This window comes from Globicephala melas, chromosome 10 (assembly GCF_963455315.2).
Source record: "Globicephala melas chromosome 10, mGloMel1.2, whole genome shotgun sequence".
Lineage (NCBI taxonomy): Eukaryota > Metazoa > Chordata > Mammalia > Artiodactyla > Delphinidae > Globicephala > Globicephala melas.
Window position 1 is genome coordinate 71,208,187 of NC_083323.1, and position 23,881 is coordinate 71,232,067.

The 23,881-nt window shown below is 34.0% G+C and overlaps 1 protein-coding gene across 1 annotated transcript in view; it reads right to left on the minus strand.

The window, feature by feature from the left end:
- The window catches only part of LOC138842857 (mucin-19), a 98,814-nt gene that overhangs the window by 62,795 nt on the left and 12,138 nt on the right, over window positions 1-23,881 (minus strand). Inside the window, exons 15-29 of the mRNA XM_070046543.1 lie at window positions 23,404-23,553; window positions 21,383-21,477; window positions 20,820-20,946; window positions 18,478-18,724; window positions 16,355-16,407; window positions 16,161-16,261; window positions 15,771-15,922; window positions 15,323-15,461; window positions 14,185-14,289; window positions 13,896-14,090; window positions 13,066-13,305; window positions 12,248-12,404; window positions 11,113-11,238; window positions 9,326-9,467; window positions 8,616-8,647 (exon numbers count right to left, since the gene is read on the minus strand). Coding sequence (XP_069902644.1) covers window positions 8,616-8,647; window positions 9,326-9,467; window positions 11,113-11,238; window positions 12,248-12,404; window positions 13,066-13,305; window positions 13,896-14,090; window positions 14,185-14,289; window positions 15,323-15,461; window positions 15,771-15,922; window positions 16,161-16,261; window positions 16,355-16,407; window positions 18,478-18,724; window positions 20,820-20,946; window positions 21,383-21,477; window positions 23,404-23,553 — 2,061 coding nt within the window. The remainder of the gene's footprint in view (window positions 1-8,615; window positions 8,648-9,325; window positions 9,468-11,112; window positions 11,239-12,247; window positions 12,405-13,065; window positions 13,306-13,895; window positions 14,091-14,184; window positions 14,290-15,322; window positions 15,462-15,770; window positions 15,923-16,160; window positions 16,262-16,354; window positions 16,408-18,477; window positions 18,725-20,819; window positions 20,947-21,382; window positions 21,478-23,403; window positions 23,554-23,881) is intronic.

Here is a 23,881-nt window from a genome sequence, read left to right on the forward strand (position 1 = left end):
AAAGCCCAGAGCTAAACCAACGCCCATATGGTCACCTTATCTTTGATAAAGGAGGCAAGAATATACAATGGAGAAAAGACAGCCTCTTCAATAAATGGTGCTGGGAGAACTGGACAGCTACATGTAAAAGAGTGAAATTAGAACATTTCCTAACACCATACACAAAATTAAATTCAAAATGGATTAAAGACATAAATGTAAGGCAAGATACTATAAAATTCTTAGAGGAAACCCCAGGCAATACACTTTCTGACATCAATTGCAGCAAGATCTTTTTGACCCACCTCCTAGAGAAATGGAAATAAAAACAATAATAAACAAATGGGACCTAATGAAACTTAAAAGCTTTTGCACAGCAAAGGAAACCATAAACAAGACAAAAAGACAACCTTCAGAATGGGAGAAATATTTGCAAATGAAGCAACTGACAAAGGATTAATCTCCAAAATATACAAACAGCTCATTCAGCTCAATATCAAAAAAAAAAAAACAACAAAAAAAAACGAACAACCCAATCCAAAAATGGACAGAAGACTTAATAGACATTTCTCCAAAGAAGATACACAGATTGGCAACAAACACATGAAAGGATGCTCAACATCACTAGTCATTAGAGAAATGCAAATCAAAACTATGATGAGATATCACTTCACACTGGTCAGAATGGCCACCATCAAAAACTCTACAAACAATAAATGCTGGAGAGGGTGTGGAGAAAAGGGAACCCTTCTGCACTGTTGGTGGGAATGTAAATTGATACAGCCACTATGGAGAACAGTATGGAGGTTGCTTAGAAAGCTAAAAATAGAACTACATATGACCCAGCATTCCCACTACTGGGCAATATATCCTGAGAAAACCATAATTCAAAAAGAGTCATGTACCACAATGTTCATTGCAACACTAGTTACAATAGCCAGGACATGGAAGCAACCTAAGTGTCTATCAACAGATGAATGGATAAAGATGATGAGGCACATATATACAATGGAATATTACTCAGCCATAAAAAGAAATGAAACTGGGTTATTTGTATTGAGGTGGATGTACCTAGGGTCTGTCATACAGAGTGAAGTAAGTCAGAAAGAAAAAAACAAATACCATATGCTAACACAATATATGGAATAAAAAAGAAAAAGGTTCTGATGAACCTAGGGGCAGGGCAGGAATAAAGATGCAGACATAGAGAATAAACTTGAGGACATAGGGAGAGGGAAGGTTAAGCTGGAAAGAAGTGAGAGAGTAGCACTAACATATATATACTACCAGATGCAAAATATATAGCTAGTGGGAAGCAGCCACATAGAACAGGGAGATCAGCTCGGTTCTTTGTGACCACTTAGTGGGGTGGGATAGGGAGGGTGGGAGGGAGATGCAAGAGGGAAGAGATATAGGGATATATGTATATGTATAGCTGATTCACTTTGTTATAAAGCAGAAACTAACACACCATTGTAAAGCAATTATACTCCAATAAAGATGTTTAAATAATAAATTAAATAAAATAGAATTTATGGTTATGCAGTTAATTGAACAAAGATAACCAAGTGGTACTATCTGAGCCCCCAAGTTACAGATTTTTGATGAAACTAAATCAATGATTATTTGAATAATTTCTAAGTTCCTACCTGTTATGTATGATATGGGAATATTCTCAGAAAAGATGTTGTGGAATAGTCGATGAGGAGCTAAACATTAAATCACTAATAATTATTTTAGAATTGAAATTTAAGTAATATACAAAATTTTATGTGCCTCAGTTCATCTGGGAAATAAGCAATTACTAATTTATTCCAGTATCAATATAAAGCTACATCTACATTATCCAAAAATTCTGGAAAGTTACTAATGACTCTATAACTTGATAATCAATGTTTTCTCTATATTAGGATTATTTGACTAAATCTACTTAAAATTTATTTGATTTGTGGCACATTTACAGAATTTTAACATGAAAAAAATAAACTTCTAAAAACTACTTTTTTCTCCTGATTTCAGATTAACGTTGGGGCAAGCCTTAATGATTCACATCTGTGAAATTATAATTTCTGATTTTATAATTTCTTGCTTTCACAAATAAAAAGGAAAAGACAACTCTTTTTTCTCTCTACATCATACCAGAAAATCCCTTTTTCTTCTGATATTTGTAATGCTGGAAAAAATATTTAAGCTCTTTGTATCTCCTCCCCTGTAAAATATGAGGGCACCTGTGTTGTGGAGGATTGTGGAATCAGGGGATTGTTGAGATTTAATGAGAAATTGAATAAAAAGTTCATGATATAATGACTAAAATATAGTAATCACTCATTAATAGTTATTATTTGCTATATATTATAATACAGTACTAAGATGATGTTTTAGTAAAATAATATTATACTAATAGCATGAAATGTCTGCTGGAATTTCAGTGAAATTAAATAAAACATTAGGATTTGGTAAGGTTAAGCATTAAAAGTCATAAATAATACCAAATGAATTCAGGAAAACATCACCTAGCTAATCTTCCCTATAATTAAACTCTACATTAGATTTATAATTTTTTTAAATGCTATGGTGGAAGCAATTGATGAGATTTTTGTAGTGTTTTAAGATTAATTTTACATCTAAAACCTTATCAGTGGCTAATGATGAAGTAACGAAAGCTCTAGGTAATCTACTCATGACCTTCTGTTTTATGTGAAAAGTTTGCTTGCTACAATACAGAATGTTGACAAAATTAATTGCCAGAATATTATGTTCAAAACTGAATGCTTGGGGAAGAAAAGGCAATAAAAGAAAATATATGTATAAACTGGAAAAAATCAAACCAGTCTTCTTAGTTCTGATTGCCTACTTTTAATGCAAGATGCAGATATCAGCATCATATTGAAATAGTTATCCAAATTGCTTATGACTCATGCATGACTACACAATTCACCAAATCAACAGTCAAGAATACATTAAATGGCCTCAAGATTCAAAAGTTTTAGTAGCTGAGTGAATGATTTTATTTTAACTGAAAGAGACCTATACAACTGAACCAAATTACTTATCTTAGACACAGAACAAGGCTGAGAATTAGGAATTCAGTCCATTGTTTATGGCTGAGATAATACATAGATAGAATATCATTATGCAGTGTATATTAAACAACTACCGGGATGAAATTTTTACTAAGCCTTCAGAAATAAATTTACAATTATAGAATAAAGAAAAATACTTCTGAAACGTGTCAGTTCTTCTAAAATTACATTGAAAGAGCCAGACCTGCTAATGATATTCAACATAAGAGAAAGTTTGATAGAAATTAAACATGTCAGTTGGGCATTTTAATGATATTCCACACTATGATGGTGATAAAGTTACATGTTTGCCCTTTGAATATAAGCAACATGTATTAAGTACCAAATAAATCAGACAACACTAAAAATTACAAAAGTACTGCAAATTAGTCATAATTCTATATCATGATATAAAATCATAATCAAAAAGTAGTCTTGATTTTACACTATCTCTTTGTATTCTAGAGAAGAAATATTCGCTCCAATGAATGAAATGTATGAACTATAAGATTCATCAGTATAAATAATATCTAATCAATAGTATAATCTTCACTAGAAATTCTGTGCCAAAAGAAAAAACCCGAATTAAAATTTGGGACAGGGAAAAGAAGAATCATCCATTCATTCTACAAATATTTATTGAATACTAACTATTATATAGCTTGGGACTAAGTGCAATTGGGAATACAAGGATGGCAAACCATTAACTGTGACTTCAAGGATGTTACCTAGACTTCTTGTGCTGATCATTTTGCAATATATATAAATATCAAATCATTATGTTGAACAACTGAAACTAATAAAATGTTAACATGCCAATTATACCTCAATAAAATATTATGTTTTAAAATATATATGTATATACAGAGACAGACAGATTGGAGAAAGTAATAAATAAGAGGAGAAAGAAAAATAATGTTAATTGAGGGGAATAAAAAGGTATTAAGTATAAGAGAGTGGGTCTGTTGATTCTAATATGTAAAAAACAATTTTAATATATGTAAAAGCCTATATTTGTCAGTTTATAGGCTTGTTGATTCACCTACGGATTATTTCACTGCTTGATGTAGTAATCTCTGGAATGGAAGCTGCTGAATTGGAGAACAATGGAAAAAAATGTTTCATGTGGAAGGAAAATTATGTTACTGATAACATTTATGGCAATATATAAGATGGATTAACTTGAAATTAATGTTTCAGAGAAATTTGATTAAATAGTACATAGATGTCAAAATGTAAAATTAAAGTTTAAAATCTATAGACCACAAGTAAAAGTCAAAGACTCTTATCAGTTTGTATAACATTTTTTTCCAAAGTTTTCTTCTAAAATGTTAAAAATAAACAAAACAAAAACAGAAAACAAAATCTTCCCTGAGTTTATTTTTGTGTATGGTGTTAGGGAGTGTTTTAATGTCATTCTTTTACATGTAGCTGTTCAGTTTTCCCAGCACCACTTATTGAAGAGACTGTCTTTTCTCCATTGTATATTCTTGCCTCCTTTATCAAAGATAAGGTAACCATATGTGCATGGGTTTATCTCTGGGCTTTCTATCCTGTTCCATTGATCTATATTTCTGTTTTTGTGCCAGTACCATACTGTCTTGATTACTGTAGCTTTGTAGTATAGTCTAAAGTCCAGGAGCCTGATTCATCCAGCTTTGTTTTTCTTATTCAAGATTGCTTTGACTATTCAGGGTCTTTTGTGTTTCCATACAAATAGTGAAATTTTTTGTTCCAGTTCTGTGAAAAATGCTCAAAATGGATTAAAGACCTAAATGTAAGGCCAGACACTATCAAACTCTTAGAGGAAAACACAGGCAAAACACTCTATGACATAAATCACAGCAAGATCCTTTTTGACCCACATCTTAGAGAAATGGAAATAAAAACAAAAATAAACAAATGGGACCTAATGAAACTTAAAAGTTTTGCACAGCAAAGGAAACCATAAACAAGACCAAAAGACAACTCTCAGAATGGGAGAAAATATTTGCAAATGAAGCAACTGACAAAGGATTAATCTCCAAAATATACAAGCAGCTCATGAAGCTCAATATCAAAAAACAAACAACCCAATTCAAAAATGGGCAGAAGACCTAAATAAACATTTCTCCAAAGAAGATATACAGACTGCCAACAAACACATGAAAGGATGCTCAAAATCACTAATCATTAGAAAAATGCAAATCAAAACTACAATGAGGTATCACCTCACACCGGTCAGAATGGCCATCATCAAAAAATCTACAAACAATAAATGCTGGAGAGGATGTGAAGAAAAGGGAACCCTCTTGCACTGTTGGTGGGAATGTAAATTGATACAGCCACTATGGAGAACAGTATGGAGGTTCCTGAAAAAACTAAAAATAGAACTACCATACCACCCAGCAATCCCACTACTGGGCATATATCCAGAGAAAACCATAATTCAAAAAGGGTCATGTACCACAATGTTCATTGCAGCTCTATTTACAATAGCCAAGACATGGAAGCAACCGAAGTGTCCATCAACAGATGAAGGGATAAAGAAGATGTGGCACATATATACAATGGAATATTACTCAGCCATAAAAAGAAATGAAATTGAGTTATTTGTAGTGAGGTGGATGGACCTTGTGTCTGTCATACAGAGTGAAGTAACTCAGAAAGGAAAAACAAATACCGTATGCTAACACATATATATGGAATAAAAAAAAAAAAAAGGTCATGAAGAACCTAGGGGTAAGACGGGAATAAAGACGCAGACCTACTAGAGAATGGAATTGAGGATACGGGGAGGGGGAAGGGTAAGCTGGGACAAAGTGAGAGAGTGGCATGGACATATATACACTACCAAATGTAAAACTTATAGTTAGTGGGAAACAGCCGCATAACATAGGGAGATCAGCTCTGTGCTTTGTGACCACCTAGAGGGGTGGGATAGGGAGGGTGGGAGGGAGGGAGACACAAGAGGGAATAGATATGGGGATATATGTATGTATATAACTGATTCACTTTGTTATGAAGCAGAAACTAACACACCATTGTAAGGCAATAATAGTCCAATAAAGACGTTAAAAAAAAACCCAAAAATCTTCCCTGAAAAGTGTAACTGCAAAGGTATAATACTGAAAAAGGAAGTTTTGGAATTTTTTTTTAATGCCCTCTTGATTAAGTTGTGGTTGATGATTATGGCTTGCCTGTGCCTGAGCTACTGGTCACCAGTGTAATTGCTGTACAAAGGAGGAGACAAATATTCGGAAATGTATGTTAAAATGGTGTTGAAAGGCAAGATTACGAAGTATTTATTTAGACATGGGTTAGATATCTCTATAATTCAAATAAATAATGAAATGTCAGTTAAATTCATTTACCAGAAGTACTCCTGTACTTCTCTGATCACTGCTTTAATTACAAATGATTCAATTAAAGTTAAAATTCCTTGGTGTCAGTTGAAAATATAAATTATTTTCAAAGAATTTAGCATAGAATTTTCTTCTGTAGCCACTTTCTTCCAAATTAGTAATATGTAGAATGTTATTTTTAGGACACATGATCTCTGAATAGGGAAGAGGTTCTTCACCAATATCACAGTTGGGATGTAGACCCTGCTATTTGGCATTTAGAAAATAAATAAATAGAGAATGACAAAATTGAGAAAAGGGCCAAATGCCTGAGTTGCAAATTCACTTTGATGCTTATTTAGAAGCTAAAAAGCAAATAAGCCTTTTTTTTTTTACCTGCTTCAGCGCTTAGTATGGAGGTAGCTGTTGTAGTAGAAACTGTTTAGGGAAGAAAATATTTATGAAAATAAATTACTTAAATAACTTTGCTGGAAAATTTAGTTCAAGAAACCAGTTGCCATAAACTTAATAAAAGTTTCTGAAGTTGTATGCAGAGGTTAATTAACAAAACAATCTTTCATTAAATCAATATGAATACCACTGTATACTTACTGTATGCCCGACAAAAATAACTATTTTCTGTTATTACCACTTAACCAAAATCTCACAGGAACTTTATAAGACAGGGCCAAGACAAATCCTGACATGTGATACCTTAGCTTTAGGAAAGTAACCAATGATAACTAAAATAAATAACACTTCACTGATGACCACATACTAAATACGTTACCAAAACCTAAGGTTTCCAATTTACTATACTATCTCTTAATTGACACCACCTCCAAATAATGATCAACAGGAAATAAATTCTATCCCTGAATCATACAAGACAGGAATGTGTAAGTGTACTGTAGCAACTCTAAGTACACTTATATCACCAATGTATTACAAGTTCCAAACCCAAAGTTAAACTGCATTTTGCCCAATACGCTCTTGAATGGACATAACTGAAATACTTGCAACAAATTATAGCTTGTAACAAATACATGAGTTAAGAAAAATAAATTAACTTTTATTTCTATGTTTTCAAGTCATCTCCCAGTATAATCATGATTTCAAAATATTTACTTCACAGGAGATCACATTTACTTCTTTTTCACTCCACTTGTCCCAATTATCATCTAAAAATATCAAGCTTTGGATGATTATATTTAACTAATAAGCATACAATACCTATTGTATGTTCTAATCATATTTCTAACTTAAATCACAGGAGTATAATGAAATAATATTTTGACATATTTTCTAGCAACTGTTAATTTTATTTGTTTGTTTGTTTTCTTTGAGGTACGCGGGCCTCTCACTGTTGTGGCCTCTCCCGTTGCGGAGCACAGGCTCCGAACGCGCAGGCTCAGCAGCCACGGCTCACGGGCCCAGCCGCTCTGCAGCATGTGGGATCTTCCCGGACTGGGGCACAAACCCGTGTCCCCTGCATCAGCAGGCGAACTCTCAACCACTACACCACCAGGGAAGCCCAGTAACTGTTAATTTTAATTTGAAATTTTATATCAGCATATTTACCAGCATATCTTTTGCTGGCACAGATTCATGTGAAACTATAAATGATTATCCATAAAAAGACATCAGAAATACACATTTAAACCATAATGATGATTTTACCTGTAAATGTTGAATTTGTAGGAGCAGTTTCTGAAATAATCATAAATTACTATTATTGACAGGAATGAAAAATTGTGAAAAAAAAATCTAAAACTCAAGCTGACTATGAGTTATCTGGCCTTTTTTATTTCACTTCTTACAATTTCGAATGCAAAACAGGAGTCATTTATATATTCTTTGGAAGCTCATTGAAATTTCTTTTTAAGATATATGTTGCACATGAGTAATCCTTCAAGTATTGAATTCTATCTATATAATCCTCACCTTCCACTCCATCCCTTTATTAAATTATTTTAGTTGATGTCTCACTCCCTTAATTCCCAGAACCTACAGACAGGCAGGAGTGTGGCAGGAGAATTGCCCCATCTACCAGTGGTTCGAAGTACCTTGACAGCATTGGTTTTGAACTGACTCAATATGAACAAATACCCTGAAACAGAATAGTCTCAATCCACTGAGGAGCAGTCTAAAGCATTAAGTACTTACTCCTCTGCTGTTGATGATATGAAAAGATTCCAAACCCTTTACCTCATCTTTCCTAAATTGATTAGAGTAAAACATAGTGACTCACCACTGCACTCCAACTCTCCTGCGATGCAATAGCTGAAAGTTAAATTATAAACAAAAAATAAACAATCAAAATAAAAAACAAGAATTAGTTTGAAATTTTTAGCTCCTAATTACATACATCTCCCAAATTTAAAATAACAAATTGTCTAACCGTGAAAATCAAAACAGAACCAAATAAGAGAACAGTAAATAACTGTTTCCCCAAGAGCATGCTGTGGATTCAAACTGTTTTTTTGTATTTTTCATGTACTGTTTCCTAATCTTTTCACTGAGGAGTTCTTGGGACCTAAAGGAATGTTTGGAGTCAAGCTGTAAAGTTAGTTCTTAGATTTTAAGTTTCAAACATGACTTTTTTTTGATGGCCATGCCGCTCTAGTACAGACCTCCCTTCTTTACTTCCATGTCACTCTCTGAAAGCCTATAAACATGATCTTACATTTATGGAATGAAAACTTTCTTTTTACCCAAAAGTACATAGTGACATTTTCTGTTCTGTCTTATGCACTAAGTATAAGATTTAACAAACCATTTGTTGATATGTGGATTTACTGAAAACACAAAATAACCAACATAAGTGATATAAAACTGAACCTAAAGCTGACCTTCCCATTTAGAAATAACAGTTAAAAAATATATTCACTGATTTTTTTCTTAATTGCTTTCTAAATAAAAATGGAAGAAACAGAAATACTGGACAGTTAGAGAATTTACCATATTCTCCCACAGTTATCTTGGATCACTCCACCAGCAGGTATGATGTCATTATAGAAGCAGCTGCACTCAGACAAACTGACGCATTTCATGGTGTTCTCATCCAGGAAGGGAGCACTGTCTGGGCACTTAGCATAACAGCCTGTGTGTAAAAATGACCCGCAGTTCATCTCTATTTGCTGAAACTACATTGTACCTTTGTAAACTTACTTCAATGGTTCCATGAACTGAAGTAGATAATAGCAAAACAACAGCATACTCTTAGTGAAAAATATATAAAATTGAAACAGCCACTATGGAGAACAGTATGGAAGTTCCTTAAAAAACTAAGAATAGAACTACTCTATGACCCAGCAATCCCACTACTGGGCATATACCCTGAGAAAACAATAATTCAAAAAGAGTCATGTACCACAAAGTTCACTGCAGCTCTATTTACAATAGCCAGGACATGGAAGCAACCTAAGTATCCATTGACTGATGAATGGATAAAGAAGAGTGGCACATATATATATAATGGAATATTACTCAGCCATATAAAGAAATGAAATTGAGTTATTTTTAGTGAGGTGGATGGACATAGAGTCTGTCATACAGTGAAGTAAGTCAGAAAGAGAAAAACAAACACCATAAGCTAACACATATATATGGAATCTAAAAAAAAAAAAAATGGTTCTGAAGAACCTAGGGGCAGGACAGGAACAAAGATGCAGATGGAGAGAATGGACTTGAGGACACGTGGAGGGTGAAGGGTAAGCTGGGACAAAGTGAGAGAGTGGCATGGACATATATACAGTACCAGTTGTAACATAGATAGCTAGCGGGAAGCAGCTGCATAGCACAGGGAGATAAGTGAGGTGCTATGTGACCACCTAGAGGGGTGGGATAGGAAGGATGGGAGGGAGACACAAGAGGGAGGAGATATGGGGGTATATGTATATGTAGAGCTGATTCACTTTGTTATACAGCAGAAACTAACACACCATTGTAAAGCAATTATACTCCAATAAAGATGTTAAATAAATAAATAGAGATGTTTTGTTAAGAAAAAAAATTGAACAGGATTCAGACCCTCTTGCAATGAATATAAACCTGAGAACTTAGAAATTTTGGCTGATTTAATTTTTTTCTAATATGTTTCCTAAAATATTTTAAATGATTTACTACTTCAATGACAGCACGCTGTTGAACATAATGCAAGACTTGGATAAATATGGGTCTTGAAATGTGAATGCCAATTCTAAATATCTACTTTCATGAGGGTAGACGAAGATAACAGAAATCATAATAAAATGGGCTGAAAATATCCCAAAGCCTGGGATTTAACACAGATGTGACTTTTGGAAAGTTTCTGTATCATCTTGTTTTCTTGTCACTTCATTCTTTTTCTCTAAGATATGTAATGCTAGCAATAACGTAATTTTTAACTGTGAGATATAGTTAATTGGCCTCCATTCAAGTGAGACTATATTATATGTTGCATTCTGAAACTACATTCTCAACAAACTACCTTGTCTAATGAAATGTATAAAGATTGCCAATGCGATCAGATCACTATGTTCTCTCTCTCTCTCTCTCTCTCTCTCTCTCTCTCCTGTTAAATAGATAATTTATGTCTAGACAAAATATTTCTAATGTAGAAATATTAATATCATAATAAAGATAAACAACTATTCATTAAATTACAAAATGTAAGATACTGAATTGTCAGTATCCTAAAATATTTTCGTTTTAAGGTATCAGTATAATTTGCGCTTCTTCATGGAAATTATTAAAATATGTCTTACCTTCTAAAACTGCAGAAAACTTCTGGCCAATTACTCTATCTTTGCATGTTTTTGCAGTCAGTGTACCACAAGGTTTATAATGCCAGCTGCATTCCCCAGGTGCATTATAATAATCACAGTAGACAGCTATGATTGAATTATATCAAATTACTTGCATTCATTACATGACAATTTTCACCTTTCATTTTCCAAAGCATTTTTATAAGAGTTTTTGAATGAAACTAACAATAAACAGAACTAAAGTATATCATTCTGTCTTATCAAGTCCCTTTGGCTTTATCTAAATTGCCATATAAGCAAAAACAGCTTACAAAAAAAGGAGGGAAAGCATATAGAATCAAAATAGCACTTTTCTTTGACATCTCACAATAAGATTGGTTTGAGGTGGAAGAGTAAATATTAATTTTCCCATTTTTTAGCTATTTTAGGTTATAGTCTATATTCATGGTTTTAATGTCTAAGCTTAAATGAGAAAAATAAATCTCCAGGGAAATTAAGCTTCTTTAATATGTAAATAACAGTTCCCAAATGAGGCAACTAAAGATTTCAATATAATATATAAAGCTGTACATAATAAACTAAATAAAATGAGGATTCAATTTCAACATTTCTCATTTGACACATTATCTCTTATCATACCTTCCTTTGGAAGGAAATGTGTTAACTAATTTCTACTAAAGTTACCACATTCCACACATAACAAAATTCAGTTTATATTCATTTAACAGTTTATCTTGACTAGAACTCTGTAGAACTTTTCAAGATGATGTGTGAGGACTTCACCCAAAAGTGATATATGAGGTAAATATTTAAGAATATATAACTATACCAAGATAGGTAAACAGTTCATTGTTCATTTAAGTATGAATAAGAAATATTTTCCATCAATATTCAATTTTCCCCTGTGAACAGAAGAACTTTTGAAACTAAAAAAGTTGAATTTGATGTACTGTGCCAGGTGCTATACTTTTTTAAATAGGTATTTTTTTTCAATCATAAACAAACATTAACATGTGTTTAAACCTGTCTATGCCCAAGAATATGTATTTTATAGAAAATATGAGGAGAAGAATGGTTGTCTAACAAAACAATTCTGTCTGATTACGTTTTAAAGAACAACAACATATGGACTTACGACAGAGATCTGGTTTCCTCCATGTAACACATACTCCAACCGCACTGCATGCTTCTGCATACATCGCCACAGCTGTGCAGAATCCCAGGTACTTCCCCTCCATGTCACATGCACAAGCTTCTTCAACACATGCATCATAGTACGTACTGGGGTCCACCTAGGAAGACCATGTTAAAGCAAAAATAGAAATGAGATTTTCTTTTCTGATAAACAAGGAAAATAAGAAAACAATGAACAGACTGGGGAAACAATATAACCACACCTGAAAGAGTTAAGCAATCTTGGTTATTCTTTAGCTGTTACTACTAACAAACACTTGTAGCCTTGTCCTTCACAAGGCTAGTTACTCTCTGACTCCATATGAACTACCCTTTGCACCTGGCATTTCTTCTCCCCTGCACTCCCTTGTAGCACTATTCATTTCAGAAAGAAGGTCACAGGCAATAACTTCAGGGACACCAGACCGGGTTGCTGAGCCACCTGACACCAGCTTTGGCCATGAATTTGCAGAAAAAAAGACATGCAAGACCTTAATTACTTTGAGCCTTATCACCTACCCCAGACCATGAGCCCCAGGCTATATAATCTTTCCCTGTTCCCCAGGGAAGGGGAGCACAGTTCTTGAGGCACTAGCCTGCTGTGTTTTCCCCTTTGCCAGGCAAAGATTAAAGCCATTTTTCTCATTGCTCCAAAACTCTTGTCTCTGTATTTCTTTTCACCATCGGTGCACAGAAAGCCAAGATTTTTGGCATCAAGCACAGCACCTGAGTACCTGAGAGCAAAACCCGTGCCTGTCATTGCTCTCAGAGCCCCACTACCTTATTGTGGCAGTCTCTGAAGGTGCTGTCCCGGATGATCTCACATTTCCGCACAGCCCAAGCTTTACAGTATGGGTTTGAGTCACATGGGAAGGTTTGAGCTACTGTGTCTGAACATTCTTGACTTGTTTTCCAACTATTTCCAAATTCCAGTGCTCCAGCAGCTACTGATGAGTATCTCGTTGTGAAATCATCCTTAAGATCGCCATTGTTATTTCCGCAAAGACCACACACTTTGCCCTATATAGATCAGAAAGGGATCTTTAAAAGTGAGTTATGCTAGAGATATATAGAGAGATAGATAGGTATGGATAGATAGACATATGATAGAGATATTAAGATTGTGTATATTATAAATCTATTTTAAATTCCAAATTTTGAATGGAAACCAGAATCTGTGGATAAGATTCTGCTCCCATTTAATCCAAGATATCCTATATTTCAGTATTGACCAAGATAAATGCCTTAAGAATTTAAAAATAATTATATTCAGTAGCTTCAAATCATACAGGAGTATACTCTTAGGTTCTTAGAATATTTGTTCCAAGGATTACATTAATTCTATCTATACACCAAGCAACCACATATGGCTAAACTAGAATGCTTCAGGTTTATTGCATTTATTTTTCACCAAATTCTATCATCTTTGATTACATTTAATACTTCACGTAAGGTTGAATAGATGTGGAACCTTGTTCTATAACAAAGACTACCATTCTCCCACTTTCCACATTTGAATATGTCTCTAATCTTCAGCAGCAAAAATGATTTTGCTTCTATTGTTATTTGCTTCTGTTATATTATTATATATATGAATGTGATATACATACATTCCAGCGTGGATCCAATAACACAGAAATTCTTGTATTTTTGTCCCAAATTATGGTTATTCCACTTAAAATTTTCAAAATCAAGTACAGGCCAACAGTATGAACAGAGTATGATTTTCCACTGAGTTCACATTCCTTACTTTCCGTAGTTTTGACTGCTGTGATTTTACCATCTTGCAAGACAATATTCTGATCCTATAAATGAAAAGATAGACTTACAAAAACATTAGTTTTATTTGGCGGTGCATAATCTGAGAGAAAAAGAAAGTAAAGAGAAACAGTACTGTACCTGAAGAGCAACTATAATTTTTCTTGAGCATGTAAGCCCATCTTCACAACACGGGACGCTTTCAGTTAAAATACGGAATGTGCCATTTTCACGACCACAATAATCCTTTAAAAATTAAATGTTAATAATAGTTTATTTATATCAGGGACATGGAACTCAATTACAATGTTTGTATCAGACAAATATTTCTTAGACAGTGACCCCTTATAATCAATAAATTACCATATGTTTTGTTATGGAATTTCCAAAAGACAGTGGTGTAACTGTGTTATGGGTCTGTAGCCTTTGCTGAGTCCAAACTAGTTAACTTGTTTTGACTGAGTCCTTTTCCCATTACCTCTATACAAGTTTAGAATTATACCATAGATGTATATATATTTAAATTGTGTAAGTCTTAGATTTATTTCTAGGCTCTGCAAATAGCTAGATAAGATGTGGGGGCTTTTTCTTCAGTGATTTATATGAAATTTGATATTCAATCAAAACTAATGCAAAACAATCCAAACTTCACCCATTACATGTTACTTAGGAAGCAGTTTAGGTGTATGGAACAAGCATGAACTCCAGAATCAGACAGATCTAGGTTGAATATAGCATTTTCTGCTTAGTAATTCATGTTGCTTAACCTCTCTAACCCTCAATTTCTTCATCTCCATCATAGGAATAATAATATAAGTCTTTTATATTTTAAATGATTGAATGTAATAAAATATATAAATTCGCTTTGCAAAAAGCACTCAAGAAAATGTAACTGTTATTGCTAATAGTGCTGTTGTTAAAATAATGACACCTAACATTTATTGAGCATTTAGTATGTGTGCCAATATTTTCTCTACTTTGGTTTCAAGTAGGGGCTATTTCCATCCCCATTTTATAGCTGAGGAAACTGAGACACAGAGAGATTAAGGAATGTGCCCAAAGTAAGTCATACATCTGAGAAATGGCAGAGCCAGGAGTGAAATCTAGGTCTACTGCCTCCAGACTCATTTTTACATTATGTTACATTTTACTGCCTTTGAGAAACATATAAGGGGCCATTTTTTTTTAATTTCACATTTTGAGAATAAAATACTCCAGAGTTCATCTACAAATAAATAATAAGTAAAGAAAAATTGTGATAAAATACACTTGCAATTACCTCAATAAATGAATACTGGCAGAGACCATCAAAGCTGTAACTTTTTCCATCAAAAGATCTAACATGACCTTCCCCATAGATATGGCAGGTGGTTTGACATTCATTTTGTGTACAGTTCCAAGATCCTTTTATGCAAGTACTAAAAGAGAGCAATGATACAGTGTGGTAATTATATTACATCAAGATTCATATACTCATATTGTTTTTGTAAAGAAGCACAAAACAATGTTTCATATTGGTTTAAATTTTGCAGTTTCTTCATTATCTGATGTTCATCGTACATAATGCTATGTAAAATTTCTATTTTAAAGATAGCTTTTTTTCTAACTACATTTGACCATTATTTTTCAAAATATCGCAGAGTATGACTTCTTTCCCATAAAAATCAGAGCAGATTGTCCACTTTCAAATATCCAAACAAATAAAGTAGTAATCTTTTATTATGCACCATTTGTTGCAGCCAACCGAGGTGACACTTCCTTGGTCATACTCTTGTCCACCAAAAGAACATGGGCAGTCATCAGGGAAGACACAGTTCCCTTTAGAATTTCGAACCATTCCTACAGGACAGTAGCATCCACGCTTGCAAGGCAAGTTCTCCTACAGAAATAAATATAAAATATACACCATGGGGCACTAGTCTAAATACATCACATTATCAGTTTTAATTGACAATGCAGAAATATACCAAATATACATTTAGAGTCAACATTTGACAAATCAAAATGACACACAGAAAATAATATGACCTTCTAATTACTTTTCATTGATGTTTTAATTTCCTTCTTCACTGAAACAAAAGTTTTAAAAAACTAAACTCTACTGCCATGTTACTTACTTCAAAATTAGGTATGTTCCGAGTGCTACAGGTACTGTCAACTCTTCTCTGTGCCTTAGGATTCCTACAGTCAACATATTCAGCCCCTCTAGAACAATTCTCTGTGGAACAAGGGAAGCTGTTAATCAAGGGCCCCTTGATCTGCTTATTTTAACCAAAGTAGATATCTTAAGCATCATGATTTCAAAACTTACGTAGTGTTAAATCAATGGGAGTCTGGCAAAGAAGAATTCCATCTCGACATATGCTGGAAATAAAAGAAAATGATACTTTTTTTTTTTTAGGCTGTGCCGTGCAGCATGAGGAATCTTATTTCCCCAACCAGGGATCGAACCTGTGCCCCCTGCATTGAGAGAACAGAGTCTTAACCACTGGACCGCCAAGGAAGTCCTGGAAATGATGCATTTAAATACAATTCCAATGACAGCTTCTTAATACACTGTTACAGCAACTTTAACCTCTCATTCATAAACCACCTGTTTTATCACAAATAATAAGACCAATGAGACACAGTCCCCCAGAAGACGCATAAAATGTACCAAATTATAAGATATAATCCTGTATGTATTATAGAAATGTACAAGCAAGGTTCTTATGGACATACAGAAAACTTCATGGAAAAGATGGCTTGATCTTGATGAATGAGTAAGATTCAACAGATATTGCTGATAAGATGTAAAATGTGACAAAGGAAAGAACAAGGTACGTTCCAATGACTTGTTTGATAGAAGGCAGGATACATTACAGGGAGAAGTACTGGAAGTAAGTTACGGCCAGATTTCAGTTAGTTTCACATGCAAGTTTGTTTCTATTCTTTTTTTTTTTTTTTCGCGGTACGCGGGCCTCTCACTGTTGTGGCCTCTCCCGTTGCGGAGCACAGGCTCCGGACACACAGGCTCAGCGGCCATGGCTCACGGGCCCAGCCACTCCGCGGCATGTGGGATCTTCCTGGACCGGGGCACGAACCCGTGTCCCCTGCATCGGCAGGTGGACTCTCAACCACTGCACCACCAGGGAAGCCCTGTTTCTATTCTTTAAGCAACTGTCACCATAACAAAAGTGTTTGAGCAGCTAAGTGACACAGTCAGAATAGTGCTATAGATTTGATATTCTATTGGTAGTACAAGAAACTTGAGACAGAGACAGAGAGAGACAGGGCAAAGAACAGCCAAGTTAGCTCTCACAGTAGTGCCAATAAGAGGTCTTAGAGGTCTGAAACAGGATAATGATGAAGGCAACCATAATTTGGAGGTGCTGGCCTAAGTTTTATTAAAAAGGTAATGTACGGATTCCCCAGCATCTGTAGGGAATGTATCATTACCAAACCCCAACCAAATGTTTTACATGTTTGATGGAAAAGAGTTGATACACATCCTTTCCTTTAAAATGACCAAGAGAAATTATTCATTGCTAAGTGATATCTTTATGGAACTAAAGAAAAGAGAGAAGGTGCATCCAAAGTTTTTTTGGAACAACTGCTTCAATTTTGCAGTTATGTTTTTAAGAATTGCTATTTATTTGTATCGAATTAGAAATGTGGATAGACTACTTTGCCCAGACTGCAGAAATCACAACCTTCTTATCCATTACAAAAAGTTACAATTCTTCAGCACCTCCTACTTCCCAGGAACAAAGTTCAAACTCTTGAGTATGCCCTGGTCACTGCCTTCTTTTCCAGCGTAATCCTGTGCAGCAACAACCTGCATGTGCAATACTTTTTCAAACATTTCCTACATCAGTTCATTCTGTTTACTCCACTAGAAGTCACTCTTCACAACCCAATTTTGTCTGGAAGATTCATCCCTTAGGAAAACTGAAATGCTGGTCTCCTCTGAGAAGTTTTTTATCTCCTGCAGTAGCAACTGGCCCTTTTTGGTACCATATGATAGTATACAAACCTCCTTGCAATATCTGAGTCCAAGACAATGCTCACTCATCTTTGTAACTCCAGGGCTCAGCACAAAGCATGGCACACAGTAGATATTTATTGAATAACTCTTTGTTGAATGACAAATGCTGAGAGACAACTAGGAAACATTGAATATAAAATCATTTTGCATTGTCTGTATGTAGTAGCTTCTAGAATATTTTTTCTACTGTCATTTAAAACCAAACAAGAGTGGGATAAATCAGCGATGGCCATTACAGTGTAGTGAACATTCCAGGTAAAAGAGGTAATATCAAACTTTAATAAGAAATACAAAATTTTAAATATGATAGGTCTAAAGAAGACTTCATACTAGCAAAAGACTATTTCTGTGAAAAGCACAGTCCCTTGATTTCAAAGTCATAACAAGTATATTTGTAATTTCCATACCATTTATCGTCATCAATATGAATGAGTTTGCCTGGTTGTATGACCTCGTCATTTATGTAGCAGTCACACTGAGATTTTGGAACACAATTTCCTTCATTAGTCTGGTACATTCCATCAGGGCAAGTGCATCCATCAACTAGAACATCTTCCATATCGCAGCTCCTATCTCTCTCTGACAATGATCGGCAGGAACTATTGCAGGTTTTAACATTGTACCTGAAAACTAGGCCACTTGGACAAGATTGATCTGTTGGTATAGGGAAAAATAATCAACATGTAAATAACCAGGAAAATTAATAATCTTACCTCAAGTTGATGTTTATAGGTAGTATAGTGAATTAATCATAATTGAGATTATGAATAATAGAGGAAAAGGTAACTGTCCTTTTTTCATTCTTTTTTTCTGTCATTATTGAGACACTACTATAATGTTTACACATTCTGCTGAGAATAAAGCCCATAAACAAGATAGGCAGTACACTGCTCTCCTGTAGCTTATATTCCTGGGGAAAGGACAATTGTGCTGCATGCTAAAAAAGCAAGATAGGAAGCTCTAAGTGTGTACAGCTGGGAACCTGCACTTAGTGAAAAGGAGGGGGTAGATGGACAGCATGAAGACAGCCTGGAGAAAGGTAATTCTATGTCTGGTAATTCTATGTCTAAATTACAAGAGAGGGAAATTCTTTCAAAAAGCAAGTAGAAGAATAGAAACTATAGGCCCAGAGACAAGTAGCCTTTAGAACTTGCACGACCCTTGTAAGCAGTTTGGTCTTTAGCCTAAAAGCAATGAATTGCCATTGACTTGTTTTAGACTGGAATGTCACATGATCAGGTTAGTTTTATTTGGTTTTACTTTAAAGATTATACTGATTTCTCTGCAGAAATTGGATTAGAGGGAACCAAGACTGGATATTAAAGGAGGTTATTGCAATCACCCAGAAGTAAAAGTGACAGCTTTTGAACTAGGTTGGTGGCAAAAGAGATGGAAACATATGAATATATTTGAAAGAAATTTTGGAGGTGAACTTGGCAGACCTTACTGATTAACTGGATATTGGCTATGCAGTATTAAGATTTATCTATAGAGATGTGTTTCTACAAAAGTTTTTCTTTTTTGTAAACAAAGTACTTCTCTGAAGTCGTATTTGAATAGTGCAATAAACATTTTTTTCCATTAAATGAAGGATTTATCAGCTTTCTAATAAGAATTTTTTTCACTTTTTCTTTACTGAGTACGGTTGATTTACAATATTGTATTAGTTTCAGTGTACAACACAGTGCTTCAAAATTTTTATAGATTATACTCTATATTTATCACAAAATATTTGATGCATTTCCTGTGCTATACAATATATACCTGTAGCTTATTTATTTTATACACAGTAAATTTGTACCTCTTAATCCTCTACCCCTATATTTTCCCTCCCCTTTCTCCACTGGTAACCACTAGTTTGTTCTCTATATCTGCGAGTCTATTTCTTTTTTGTTATATTCACTAGTTTGTTTTATTTTTCAGATTCCACATGAAAGTGATAACATACAGGGCTTCCCTGGTGGCGCAGTGGTTGAGAGTCCGCCTGCCGATGCAGGGGACACGGGTTCGTGCCCTGGTCCGGGAAGATCCCACATGCCACGGAGCGGCTGGGCCCGTGGGCCATGGCCGCTGAGCCTGCGCGTCCAGAGCCTGTGCTCCGCAACGGGATAGGCCACAACAGTGAGAGGCCCGCGTACCGCCAAAAAAAAAAAAAAAAAAAGTGATAACATACAGTATTTTTCCTTCTCTTTCTGACTTTAGTGTAATAAATATTTTAAAACAAAATAAGATTTTTTTTCTGGCCACGTGGCAAGAGGGATCTTTGTTCCCTGACCAAGGATCCAGCCTGTGCCTCCTGCAATGGAAGTGCAGAGTCTTAACCACTGGACTGCCAGGGAAGTCCCCAAAGTAAGATTTTGTAAACATAGTAGTTGAGTCCTTAGCTTACTAATTTATTTTTTCAAAATAAGTTATTAATATTTGACTATGAGTTAAAAATGCATGTCAGAACATTATTTATATTTCAGCATACAAAAGTTGAACAGAAACATACATTTATATATAAATGCATATATATTCTGTTCTTGTTAAAATATGAATGTATTTAATCAAGATAGAAGAAATAAACCAAGAAGTAAATATGCAAGGATTGCAAAAAACATTTTTTGAACAAACATAAAATCATCTTTGAAAGAACAAAGTACAGACTTGTAAATACACATGCTTAAAGTACACCTAGACACACACACTCACACACAACTTTTGTAAAATTGAGAAGAAAGTAGAGTTATCTAAAGCCTCTGCTTACCACAAAGCCCAGCCCTCCATCCTATCATGTAAGTTTCCTTCTCAGCACATGCTTTCACATAGTTGCCTAAAATCGTGCACAGGCAGTCTTGACTATTTTCACAAGTACAAGTATATTTTTTGCATTCCTTTAAAATAAGAAACAAATTTATATTACATTATGAAAATATTCAGAACAGGAAAACTGTGTATAACAAATCAGTTCATAACCACTCCTCTTCCCTGAAAAACGTATGTCCTTGAAACTTTTGGAATTATGTCTTTTCAAAAATATACAAAATAGCAAATCAATTATTAAATGAGTTTTCCAAGAACTTAGAAAAGACAGAAAAAGAAATTTATTCAAGACTTTTCTCATTTTGGGTTATTTTCCTGTACCTCTTTTTGTTTTGAGTTGGTATATCTAACAATTGAATAAATTAGTATAATCCAATGTTAAATTTAAACATATATCTTAATCTACTGACAATGGCTGCTATTTGAACATTTTTAATATCTCATGCTTCTTTTAATATTATCAAAATATTTCTCAAAAAAAGCTGTTAATATCAGACCCTCACATACCTCTTGATATGGTTTAGGGTCCACAACTGAATGGCAGGAAGCAAAAGGCCCACTCAAATCAAGAAGAATTCCACAGTGCCTTTCAGCAAACCTTTCTGGAAGAAAATTAATGAACCACATATTAGAACAAAACTGTCATAATTTTTTGATTAAAAGAGAAAGTGTAAATTTTTAACTTTTGTCTTTATTAAAACAATTGTGTTTTTAAAGTGTTTTGCTATAATTTGTTATCACTATATACAAAAATAGCATGATATAATCAGAAACTATTTAAACTTAGAGGCAAATCTTTATTAGCTTTGGACTTTTATATTAAATCAGTTAACATTTTTCTGAAGGGCAGTTTCTATATAAAAATATGAATAAGGGAACCAGAGTATTTATTTACGTATCTTTTAATTTAAAATACATATTTATGTCAAATTATGAAATGTTAGTACTGTCACCCAAGTAGGTCAGATCAGTGTTTCTGAAGGTCATACATTAGGACAACCAATATAAATAATTCAGATATGCTAATTTTATTTTTAACTGCTTAATTGATATTTGGTTGGTTTATAAATAACTAGTCTCAGATTAAATTAACAGAAGAGAAAATTCACAAAAATAGCATCTGAGTAGGAAATGTTTTGCTCAGTGATCTGCAGATTCTTAAGGATGATGACCATGACTAGGACAAACATTACTAAAATTTTTTTTAACTATTTGTTGATTGGCCTTTAAAAGTTACTGTCACCAGGAAGCAATAAAGGAAGATGACTGAACCTATTTAAAGGACATTGAGGCCAATTATGAGGCCAAACTTGCAACCAGGTTTCACTGTTTTTTTGTAAACATTATTAACATCTTATTAAAGTATAGTTTAATTTTCTGTATTTTATTTTATTAAGTTATATATAAAACACTGAAAATTGAGTCATTTACATATCTCTCAAAATTTTTAACATATAGTCTGCTTAACCTAAATTGGCTTGGTTTCTATGAGATATATATGTTTTTTACCTATGCTCATTTTTTTCATTGCAACACCACAAAACAAAATAACAACAATTAAAACCATGAAATATGTATTACCATGTTGATGTTAATGCATTTACCAGCTCATCTTTTAAATCAAAACAAATAGATGAAACTTTCAAAAGGAATCGCTTTAGTAATTTTTAAATATTATTAAAAACTGATAAAACATTTGTTTCAAATATGCAGATTAATTTAGAAATAACTAATTAACATATCATCATAATACATCTTAACTTACCTTCCATTGCATTCCATTACTTATGAAAGAAGCAACATAAAGTGAAGTATGTATTAAAATCAGCAATACTAGGGGAACAATCAGAGAAAGACTTGGACTCAAAACACTTGGATTACACCTTATTAAGAACACCCTATCTAAACTCCATTATCACCATCTACATTAATGGAGATAATAACCTCATCTATGTCCTTCATGAATATTTGTGGAAATAAATTGAACTAATAGGTATGAAAGTATTTGGTAAGCTAAAACATGAGCTGAAGCATACAAGTGTACAGTTTTCCCATTAAGATCTATATTTGGGGTTTGGTATACATGATGGCAATGGTTAGGAGACCTGGATCTAACTATAGCTGCATCATTAAGTGTCTCAGTAGTTACGGTGAGTCTCGCTATTCAAAGAAATGATGACTTCTACAACTAAATAAAATAGGAATACTAATAAACTAAGTGATAGGTAAAGTCTCCTCTAACCCTATTATTCTATAACCATGGAGAAAACTGTATAAGGAAGAAAAGAGTTAGTACAGAAAAAGACAGCTGTGTCTTTTCCTCCCTCCATTCCCCAATGAGACATGTTTTCTAAGAGTGTCATCAACCAGCCCGATTGTTTCTCCACTGTTCCCTCTAAAACTGGGACAGTACAACAAATGCTAGCTGAAACCAGGATTATCTGGTAGTCTCATATTATTACCAGAATAAGTTTATAATTCCAGTACCAAATATCTAATTACGGAGTTTGATGTTCAATTAACATTACCTTTTTCTATACTGACGCATGAAGCAGTGTTTCCTTTAGGACAAGGCATCATTTCCCAAGAATTAGCAAATGCCTGAGATGTCTTCTCTAATATATTCTGACTTGACATGAAATCATCCTCTGCTCTGTTGTTGTAGGAACCACAGAGTCCTGTATAGAGCACAAAACAAATTTTAGCATTTTCTCATCTTCTTTTTGGATTCATATTCAGTTCTTTGCTCAAATCAAAACATGTATAAGCCACCTGAGAGTATTGTCTTTCTTATTTGGACCCTTCTGACCCATGAGTTACATTTTTTTTCTGTGTATAAATGTCACCTTCTTAAGCAAAAGTATATTGCAAAAATTTAGACGGTTTTAAATGAGTAACTGTAGGATTTGCCATCGTTTCTTTGTTTTGTTTGATATTTGAACAGTATGTAAGAGCTGATTTCTATAACAGAAAAACTCAGTAAAAGAAATGTAATCTACGAGCAGA